General features: G+C 38.3%; 1 protein-coding gene across 1 annotated transcript in view; it reads right to left on the bottom strand.

The window, feature by feature from the left end:
- DCP1A (decapping mRNA 1A) overlaps positions 1 to 10,881 on the bottom strand; it is a gene marked incomplete at its 5' end in the record, with an annotated part of 25,596 nt that extends 14,715 nt beyond the window's left edge. Inside the window, 3 exons of the mRNA XM_009078193.1 lie at positions 2,565 to 2,631; positions 8,952 to 9,079; positions 10,841 to 10,881. Of these exons, the coding sequence (XP_009076441.1) occupies positions 2,565 to 2,631; positions 8,952 to 9,079; positions 10,841 to 10,881 (236 nt within the window). The remainder of the gene's footprint in view (positions 1 to 2,564; positions 2,632 to 8,951; positions 9,080 to 10,840) is intronic.
- Between the last annotated feature and the right edge of the window lie 712 nt (positions 10,882 to 11,593).

Genomic DNA, 11,593 nt, shown 5'->3' with positions numbered 1-11,593 from the left:
AAAAAGACAGAAAAGAGTTCTGTAAATCAAATACCTTTCCTGGGGAAAAAAACTCAATTAATGCAAATCTGTACACTGAGCTGAGCATGCTCTGTGTGCAATACAAGATTAGAGCTTTTTTAAGCAAGGCCTGCTGTTTCTTTCCATTATATCAGATAGTGGAAGAGGCACACATTCCTTCAGGGACACAGTAGCTGCTGTGACAGTTTGCTGAACAGTATCTGCAGTTATGGCACTGAAAACATACCTGGCAGAACCTCACAGAGGGGCAGGGGGAAGGGAGAGAACGTGAGAAGTGAAGTCTGTGATTACAAAGCCTACAAACACTAATTTACTTTTCTTCTGGAAGATAAGCCACCAAAATACAAATGGATGGCCTGCAATCTTGTTAACTCAGTCTGGCACAATAAGGTCAAGTCAAACAGCAGGGAAGAGAATGCAAATCTCCTTGAAACCTTTTATAGTTATGTTTTTAAAGTGCTGAGGTACTATAAAGGCATTAAGTACTCCTCATATCAGTTATTTACTAAACCCACCTAAACAAAAAAGTGCAAATCTGAATTTCCACCCCGAAGACAAAAAACTGCGGAATAAAATTAATACCCTTGGAAGAAAATGTAAATATTGTAATCCACCAGAAAGGGTAAATGTGCTTTATGAACTGCTGTGCCATGGCTAGAAAGGTCTGTTACTCTATTACACTTTTACAGACTCCTGAAGGATCTATAGCCCAGGAGTTGTGCTACAGTTTCCAGACTAGTTTAATACCAAACAGACTAAAGTTTTGCTACATGACACTTAGCTCTGCACTGTAGCTTCGTGTGACAGAGTAAGAAAGAATATGGTAGAGTTTGAAGGGTTCAGCTCTCTCTCCCACTTCAAACATGAATCACGGTTTTAAATTAAAAGGTGCATTTTAAAAATGCCCTTCTGATGCTCAGCTTATAAAAGAGCAGAGGCAATACACATTTTGTTATTTGTTTTGCTAATAACATCCGAGAGTCAGTTTCACACAACTGTTTTCCATTAACCCTTATAATTAATCCTTTTATTTGGACAAGCCAAATAAAAGCAAAATGTCTGACAGAATCAGGAAGAAGGAAACAAAAGCAGGAAATGGGAAGTGTATGAGGTTACCACAAAAAAAACCCCATAAGAATTTAGAACAAGATTTTGATACCAAAATCTGTCATTTGTGTTGTCTAACATTTCTTCTGTGAGGAATAGCCAAAATAACCCACAACAAAAACCCCAGACCAAGAAATTAGAATCCAGCTTAAAATGTCTACATTGTGACTAATTTCCACATAATTAAATACTACGTGTTTCCATATAATCACATTTTGCCATTCTTCAGGATGCCCTGACTTGCAGGCCATGACATGCTGATTGAGGCATGTAATAGATAAGAAAGTCCAGGAAAGGAGTGTGATAGTGAAGAGAAGCAAAGCAGAGAACAAGGGATGAGATATCCTGTGCAGTACACCTACATTTGGCATTTTTGCTAGTGTAACTATTCCACCTCATAATTCAAGCTCCTTCTTCGCACTAGGACATTGAAGATTTGACTAAGTTAATTCTCATCCTTTTTCGTTACTAAGTCTTGGCTTAATCTGCAAGGGACCTCGCCTGAAGGAACACAACGGTGCAAGAATACACACCCTCCAACCACAACATGACGAAGACTTGATGCTGCATTGCCAGCCCAACCAGTTCCAGCCTTCTTTGACCTCTGCTGTACATTCAAACTTCTGGACTCAAACCTGAGGCCTCCTCAGCTGTGGCTTTGCACCCACCTATGGCACAGCTACACTACCTGCACTGCTACAGCCACAGCAGCTTAACCAACAGAACCGTGTTACTGCAAAGAGTCTTTGAAGGTTCCCTTAAGTCGAACCATTTCAGGAGTTCTCCTGCTGCACGACATCTCTAGGAGCCCTTGGAACTACAAAGTAAGAGCAAGTAACACAGCAGCTTTATGAAAAAAGTTTAGAAATTAAACAACCAAAAGCTCCAGCAATTAGCAATACCAACCTCTTCTTTTTTCACAGTTTTGCTTACTCTCCTAACATCACTTCAACTCTACAAGATTTCACCTACTTCTCCTGCTATTTTCCAGTCTCTTCACTTGTCAGGAATAATAACTAAGCCTTAGAAAAACACAAACCACAAACCCCAACAAAAACCAGCCACCACAAACCCAACCACAAAGCCAATGAGAAGACGCCGCCATCATTTCTTTCATTACACTTTCTGCATCTGATCTTTTGCCAGCATCCCTATGCAAGATAAAACATAAAATAATAAAGTGTTCATATTGCTTTCTTTGGAGAATGACAACTAATACTTCAACTGATTTTTTTATTCTTTAACTGAAAATTTTAATGCTGAAGTTTTTAAGAAAAACAAAACTAGTATGTTCATTATGGAAAACACTGGTACCAGCAAAAACCTTGCATTTTTGGGTTTTAGGAGAGTGAGAAAAAAACCACACACCCTTAATAGGTTCACACTTCTTTCCTTTATTGCATAACACAAGGACAGAGCAAGGCCCCAGTACTTACTTAGCCATGAGTTTTGCTATCCGGTGACAGTCATTCTTGTCGTAAAACCAAATACTGTAAATTGACACTGAAAAATAAGGGAAAAAAGCAAGTGTAAGATAAATTAGACAGGAAAAAACAGTAGTCCATCAGACCGGCAACATGTGAATTACCATCAATTTCCATCACAATACTGTGTCACCACCTACTATTCGTAAAGGAATTAGAACTAGCACATGTGCAAACACAAATACAACTTCAGTCAGATTAAATGCAAGAACTACAAAATCTTGATGCTGCTTATAAATAGAAGTGGCAGAAAAATGAAGTTTAAACTAGCAATGCCTTCTCACTACAATTGCAACCTTCTGTTTTGAATTACTGACTTTCAACTAGGCCAGAGAATATCCATTTCTTAAAAAAACCCATTAATTTTTAAATTTGTCAATTTTTGAAGGTCAACAAAAATATTAAAGTTCTAATTACAATACAACAGTTCATTCAGAGGCTTCTCTGGAAGGTTCCCTCTCCACATTCTTTTGGTAAGAGAAGTAATTGTACAGGAAGCGGTACCAAAGCTCCAACCACACTGTCACATCCATGAAGCAGTTTAAAACCAGACTCCTGGTGACTCCTGCTCTTCGAAGCTGTCTAGGGCAAAGCAGTGAGGGCAAAAGGGTTCCAGCTCAGCAAGACACTCAGCCCCACTCTGGCTTCAAGAATAAGTAAAATTCCACAGAAAGTTGGCAGAGTTCAAGCCCAAACACTGAGCTAAAGATACTCCATCAGAGGGAGCAACTTTGTCAGTAGGACCATGTGCTGCTGCTTCACCTGCAGTCACACTTCCAAGGGGCCATGTTACCCACAGAGGCTCCTCTCACTGTCTCCACAGCTGTGCCAACACAACAAAGCTGCAGAACTCTTTTCAGAAGTGTATTGACTCCAACCCACAACGCAGATTATTTTAAATCTTAGTTCACCTTTGAAGTTGTAAATGCACAATGTGTGAGTACATCAAAGGCAACTGGACACTTTAAATACGCTACAATTAAAGTATTTTAATTTCTGGAAAAAAGCTTTTAGCCTGTTAAAACTCATGTTCACACTGCAGTTCAGGCCAATGTTTTTATGAAGTTGGAATCACTGATTATAAAACGATGATTTAAAGTGAGGAAAGAAGGTTAAAAAAACTTACACAAGCATTTCCAGACAGATGCAGATTTTTATTTCAAAGTACAATCTTTTTCTTACCTTTTCCCACTTTTATTTTCCTCCTCAAAACACTTAGAAACCTCAGCCAAAGCCCACTCAAAATTACATCATTCATGGCAAAGAGGTAATTATTTACCAAGCTTTTTCTCTGGACCTTCCAGTTATCCTAGGCTTACTTTGTTGGGCTAAAATCCTCAACAAGTCATGTCCACACCTCATTTCTACAATGACATCATAAGACAAACTGAAGTTCTGTGCTTCATTTTCTTTCATTAAATAACAACAGTATTTGTTTGGGTGTTTGTTGCTTGAGAGATTTCAACTTAAGTAACAGACAACAAAGCTTTTCAAGTCAAAGAAATCAATGCACAGAAGACACAAGCCAAAAAAAAGAGCATTTCATACATGTAGCAAATGCTTGTTAAATGCTTCTGCTAAAATTTACAGTTTAATACAACTGGATTGTCTGCTGCATAGAAACTGGTAAATGTTTTCAATTTGAGCTACTTCTTTAGTCACATAACACATTTCAGCACTGAAAAAAAGGTCTTTCCCTTCCCTGACTTCATTATCAAGCAAACTGCCAAGAGCAGAAAGCTGCTTCAAAAGCATAGTTGCTGAAGAAATGAAGATAAGGAACCTATAACGATATCTTAATGGGACAAATGATACAAGTCACACTCAGTTCTGCCAGAAACAGGCCTACACAAGACCAGAACTAGATCCAAATCTCAGGCTGGTGTACAGTAGTACTTTGTACTACTGGCAAGCAATCACAGGGAGCCACTGCACAACAATAACAATAATACAAAGATGTAAAGCAGATTATGAACAAGTAAACTCAGGCATTAACTTAGGTATGGTCCAACTGCCTGGAATGCTTACCTTCCTCTTTCCAAAGGAGGACTCACTTACTATCAGTTCAGCTCCCTTACCCCAGCAGTGTGTGTGTCTCAACTGCATTACTATATTTGATATGGTTGTTATGTCAAATGGGACCTTTCTACTGCAATTCTTTCAAGAGTTTCAAGAGCTGATAAAAGAGAGAAGTTTTATTTTACAGTTCCAGTTTAGATGTTTCCATACAGTGAAGCAGAACAACTGGAAGTGAAGGGCAATAACCTTTCAAACTCTGGAAAGAAAAGACTTCTATTTTGAAATGCCTTCTATAAGGTAATGGAAAACAACACAATCTCACACTCATAAAGAAAAGCACATATATGCATCATTTGCATATATATGCATAACTCTACACTTCAAATACTTTGAGGTAAAATCCCATAAAGCTCTCTCAAAGCACCCATTTCTTCTAGCAGCAACATTAGCTGAAACACCTCTCCTCAGTCACTTGGCTCTAGCATCTCCTTCACTGGCATTCCTCATTCAGTACACTTATTTCCTCTATATAAATATTACCCCGCCACATAAACCTATAAACCACTAGAATGAACAAAAAAAATCCTCCCTTTCTTACTGCTTTCAGTATCTAAGGCCATTTCACAAACACAGCTCACAGCACACTCCCACAAGCAGTAGCACTGGAGTATTTCAGCAGGTGGCAAACAGCATCCAAGATCAGGAACATTTTAACAGACTGCCATCTGACAGCACTGCATGGAATAAGAAGGATTGCTACTCCGCAACGCTGAACCATGGCAGAAACCCCCTTGCAGTCAAAGTGTCATCTTTCAGGTCAAACTACGTATTTTTAGAACGTCTTAGCAGTTTCCAATCGTTCCTCCCCTCCCCCAGCCTGCATGGCTGCTTCTGCTATAAAGATATTAAAACAGACTCCTTTCTTATCTCAGACAAAAGCACTGGGTTAATGCTCTTGCTGGAGAGCCAGTCAGCCTCAGCAATCACAGAGATACATTACGCTTAATGCACTGCCAGCAGGAACACAGGTGATAAGGAGAGACTTTCCTTACCAGTAAACGTTCCCTGTTTTGTAACCAGCCAAGAGCTCTTTCAAAGGCTTTTAATGCAACTCATTTCGCTTTTGTTGTTCTGAATACAAGTTGTTCTCATCTATGATAATACAAGCCCAGAAGACAGCACTTTGCAACTGAGTTCTCCACTTAAATGTATAAACCTGTCCAAAATCCATTATTATTTTTTTTTTACTAACTCTTACCTCGAGCAGGAATAAGAAGCAAGCAAGAATAAACCAAAACTCACCACAAACAAAAACCTCACACGAAGCATGGACCATTTATTTTAATACCCAAGTTTTATGCTAAGCATCTGTCTTTTCAGCACCATGGAAATCAACCTGCCTGACCTCCCAAGGGAACTGGCTTGGATTAAAAAGCCTTTTCATCAAGACCAACACCACCGATACAGAGGGAAAGTTATAAATGAGAGAGGCTCAGAGGAATTCATCCTGCACACTTTGAGAGGTAAGTTGGCCATTGCTCAAAACTAATTTTCCTCTATTATTAAGCAAACTATTCACTATCAGCTTCAAATTCTCACACTACAGATTGAAAGGAAGTACTGAGTTTTCAGATAGGACTTTTATTACCATTACTGGCAGACCTGTGTGCATTTTTGACACAGAGTTTAACGTGCTTTTCACAAAACACAGACAAGAGAAAACAAGCTTAGGTTCTTTTAAAAAAATAGGTCAATGGGATTCAGTGCTTCATGAACAAATACAAGGAATACTCTAAAGAATGTACATGTGTACAGAGCAAAAGTCCAACAAGGAACAAATGTATCCAGCAATACATATTCCAGACTAAGAAATAATGACACATTAAGTATGAAATATAAACAAAATTATTTAGCTTTTAAGAGGAATTCTAAATGTAAATATGTCACAGTCAAACAATCTCTTTTCAATTTGGTAATTTCTTGATTTGTTCATGTTTGGAGATATTTGCTTTCTTTAATTCCTTTATAACAATGAAAAGTACAAAACCTTTTGTATTTACCACTGTAAGTGGTATAATGTCTCACAGCTCTATCACACCCTCTATCACTTTTCCTTTAGTGTCTGATGCCTCATGAATAAGTGGTTTCAGTTTTGGGACAGCATTACAGCCAACTTTTAAGGTAGACATAGCCTTTCTCAGAATTTCAGGGTTCAGTATTCTTCTGGAGCTTGAACCATATTATGCAGCCAGAATAATTTTGAGAACAAAAATTCTGGAGTTGAGAAAGACTTCCCCATCAACAACTAAAATATGAAAAATGTATGACTGGGGTGGGGGAAAAACCTCACAGAATAGTGAATAACAAATTGACCCAAATGCCTTCCATTTCACTCAGAGAACACACCAAAGGGTAGATATAAGAAAGGTACTATATCACTTGGCCTATTCTCCTCCCAGAATACCCTTAAAAGTTTCCTTCATATCCCATCCTGCACAAACAGGACACCACCCCAACAGCTATAAAAGGTAAGTCAATAATTTCCCATGAGAAGAAATGGCAATTACCTAGTCTTGATCTAATAGTATGAAAAAGCCTCTGTGCAACTGGATAAAGCATCTCATGTGTTCAGCTTAACAAAAGTAAGTTCTGCTATGCAGCAAACTAACAATTTCACTATATTGGAACAATAAGTATTTGCAGAAATAAAATTACAAAAGAATGGTAAAACCCCACCAAAATATTATGATCTAGCATGACAGGCAAATCATGGCTGCAGCCTCCAGCCAAGCAAAAATAATGTTTATGTACTGCTCACAAAATTCCTCACATAAGTTGTTAGCAGCTCTGCAAAGACTGCAGTACAGTACTGGATATCCTCAGAACAGCTCTTGTGCTGTTACAGACAGAAGTGCCAGAGGTCTGATCTGGTGTACATAACAGACTTGGCCCTTATTATCTCATGTCAAGACAGAATCCCAGAACAATGCGAAAACATGATGTTTATAAAACAGTAGTATCACATTTGGTTATAAATACTGTTGACACAGAACCATCCCAAAATATGTGGTGATATCATTTTGCTCTGATCATCATCTACTATTTCTACCATGCCCTGGTGAAGCATAAATCTCAATTTGTCATTGATCCTGTTACAACCTAACTATACAGGCACAAAATGTGTTTATCTCTGCCAAACAGCAGTATTAATAAACAGGTTTTTATCAGGTAGTCTGAACCATTCCCCATCTGCAAGCTAAGGAAACAGAATCATCACTTCAGTCATTCAACAATCTTAACAGGACATCTTCCTCTTGAGTTTCTAATTATCACAGTAGATTTCTTCAAGATGGATATAAAAAAACACTCTACAAGAAACAAGGCTGTTGCCAACACCATACAGGAGGCAGCTCTTCCTCACACAACAGTCCATCCTCCTTCAGTCATTAGGGGATCTCAGAACAACTTCATATAAGCCTTAGAGACACACCACATTAAGCCCTTAGAGACACACTTCACATTAACCACTGGCTTAATGCTCCCATTTGAATTAGTCCCAAGAACACAAAAGTTTTTCATGCCAGCAGAGAACTGAGCAAAATAGACATCCTTCTGCATGAAGAGAACTTGGACAAGAATCTCCTAATCTACCCATACAAATAAAACATACACATGCTAAAATTTGTCTGCAAATCCAAATCAGTCCTGAAGGGGTTTTGGTTTAGTTTTCTTTTTTCCAAGTTTCATGAATACTGTGTAGATGGAGGCAAACAGCTTTAACACTGAGCATTTAAATCATGTAATTTGGTTTTTTCTAACTAATTTAGGGGACAAGTGTCTCCTGAGTCCAAAACCTATTGTGGAGAAAGAAACCTTTAACCTAGAGCTGAGCCATTTTCTCAACTTCTTCTAGCAGCTAATGATTAATAATTTTTTCACCAGCAAGAGGAAGCCCTTAGAACTGTTCTTGATGCTAAATAATTTCAGAATCTATCAATCTTCATTATTCTCTTATTTTTTAATTCGATAGCACCATCTATGTGTTTAGATTAAACCTATCCCATCATTAATTAAAAAGGAACGTGGCAATATTGGATTTTGACAGTACATTCTTTTTATTGCAAGCATGTGGGGATCATAATGTACTAGCATAGCTATTTAATGCAATTTAGCACTGCAGACAGAAAACATCACCAGAGATTTCACTGGAACCTGCCCCATTACACTGTACTTGAAACAGACTTGAAACAGCAATCAGAAGTGATCTAGGTTGTAAAACAGAACCTGAAGTTTATATGGATTAGAGAAAGTTTTACTCACAGCTAGCGTTTCTGTAGAGAAGGAAAGGTTCATGGAGCTGGAACTCCAAATCTTTATTTACTGGTTCAACCAGGTTGTGCATGTTCAGTCGATTCACTATCGTAAAACCGTGGTAGGGAGAAGCTGACCTGTGGTTTCAGTTAAAACAAAACCAAGGATTAATACCTTCATTGGCATCAATAATATTCTGAAACTAAGTTATGAATTAATCTTCAAACGTCCATTGCTTTGTTAGGTGAAGCTTTAGCAGTCCTGAAGCTCTCACAGATGTTCTTCTATGCCACTTCTTGGCCTGCCACCTAATTTCAATTTCAAACTACACTTAGCTCAGAGCAGGATTAGGATTAACGTTACAGTTCTACACTGTTAAACTGCTGAATCAAAGACACACCTCCAAAAATATCTATTAAAAAATAACTAGGACAGGTCCAGCATTAAAATGCAAGTGGATTCAGTACTTGGCATAAGATAGTTCTGAAACATTTTAGAATTTTTTATTAGAGGAGAAAAACCAAACCACTTATGCAGCAACATTTACCTTACTGTAAACGGATACAACAATGAAAAAGAGCTGCTGTCTTAAATAGCATGAAATACACTTACAGGGGAACTGTAAGCAGTAATTTCTTCCTAAAGGAAGACTCTGAAAATAAGGACTTAACTCACTGCCCTCCAGGTACACACTTTAAATTATTCAGAATTGTATTGCTTAGTGAAACAATGTTAATTATCTCGACTTTTGCTAGACACCAGGTGGAAAAAAACACCAACTAAGCACTGGAAGTTCAAGTTTTAGAGCTGTTTTCACTTGCTGCATAAGTGTCATGTCAACATACTCAACTGTGCCTGTAAGGAGTCATATAATCAACAACAGCAGCACAACAAAGGCAGAGTAAAATCAGACAGAATTTGCTAGTAACCATTAAGATTCTTGTAACAATGTGGCCACTTTTATCTAATGGTCAACAATTTAGATGTGTCAAGAGCTTCCAAGCACAGGGTAAACAATCCTTACCATCAAGAATTAGACTTAGAATGCACCTAACTGAACTTGTTTGAAATCATCAGCTGGTTACACTGAAACCTTTTGATTAGTTTGTTGGCTGTGCAGTTTGGTTGGTTTCCTTGCACTTAGTATTTCCAGGCTTGGAGCTGAATTAGACATGAACTGGTTATCCATATCTCTTCACAGTGCCAGGATAAAATATTAACATGACCTAGCTATGACAATCTGTTTCAGGATGGGTTAAGTCTGCATTATTTCTATTTCTTACATTCCACAAAGTGTTATTTCATTTAGATTTTTTATTTGCCTGTAATTTAAAACTTAAATTCATGATTGGATTCCTGTGTCAGTTCTCCCCCTCAGCCCTTTTCTCAATCTGACAGAGCAGGAAACTTCTTTCATGGTTTTGATGACAAAACCACCAAACACTAGCAGACCTCCAGCTCTTGGGCAACTGGATCCATTGACAAAAATTTATGCCATTTACCAGCAGTAAGTTAGGAGAAATTATGTAATTTGTCATCTCTATTATTTTCATAATCAACTTCACAGATTTTTGGAGACAAAGGACAACTCAGCATTAATGAACTCAATGCACTAGCAAATGCTATGGGACTAACAAAAGAAGCTCTATAAACCAGGTTTTGATGTGGATACATATGCAGCACTCACCAAGTCTTATGATTTTTCAGCAGTATTTTTTTTGACAGAATTATTCACTTATGTCAGAATTTATTCTTGTTGAGTGAGTATACAGATGTTAACAGCAGGACAACTAAGTGATTATGACTAAGAAAGCTATACATGAAGCCATCTGAAGTTTGTTTTATTAAGAAATCCCTCCCTATCCCAAAAATACCCAAAACAACAAACCAACCCTTACCTTTTATACACAAATAAGGTCCCTTCTATGTCGGTTTTCTCCTACAGAGGACAGAAAATGCATTTCAGGAATGTGTTTGTTCACACAATTATATAGGTTTTACAATGTGTTTTAATTACAAAGACTTAATCTTTCCATAAAGTTTGACTTCACAGAACTTAAAATATGATCTCCTATTTTCCAAAACTACCTCTTTTTAATCACAAAGATTAGGAAGTTAAACTCAATTCCAAAATATCTGGCTCACTCATGCTATCAATCTGATGATGTGATACACATTATTCCACAACCTTCCAATGCTGAGCCTGACGGTGCAGTCTCCAAAGACTGGATAGGTTGTTTTCCACAGTGTTACTTAGAGCACAGCAACGACAGCACAGCCAGCAGCAACACCATAGAACTACGGACCACGGTTCTGTTTCATACACCACTTTCCAGAGCAAACTCCACCAGGGGCTTGTGACCCACAAGCACAGAAAGTTCGTGCAGCTCAGGCCTGCACGTGAGAACGGGGAATTCCCCGCATTTCCAGTTTCGTGCTAGAACCGGTAGTCAAACAAAACCAGGTGTTTTAACGCAATGACGATTATTAACACCTCTCAGATCCCACTCCTCCTAAATTAGGGCTCCGTGCAACAGGCACGAGCAAGAACAAAGAAGTACAATTAAAAAAGAAAAGAAGCCAATGGCCACCAGGAGCCAAAGCGCCCTCCACCCCCATCGCTGCCCCGGGCACAGCTACCCCGCCCGGGT

This window comes from Acanthisitta chloris, unplaced genomic scaffold, assembly GCF_000695815.1.
Source record: "Acanthisitta chloris isolate BGI_N310 unplaced genomic scaffold, ASM69581v1 scaffold44007, whole genome shotgun sequence".
In the NCBI taxonomy this organism is placed as follows: domain Eukaryota; kingdom Metazoa; phylum Chordata; class Aves; order Passeriformes; family Acanthisittidae; genus Acanthisitta; species Acanthisitta chloris.
The sequence above is the reverse complement of the archived record's forward strand: the minus strand, read 5'-3'. Positions and strand labels throughout refer to the sequence as shown.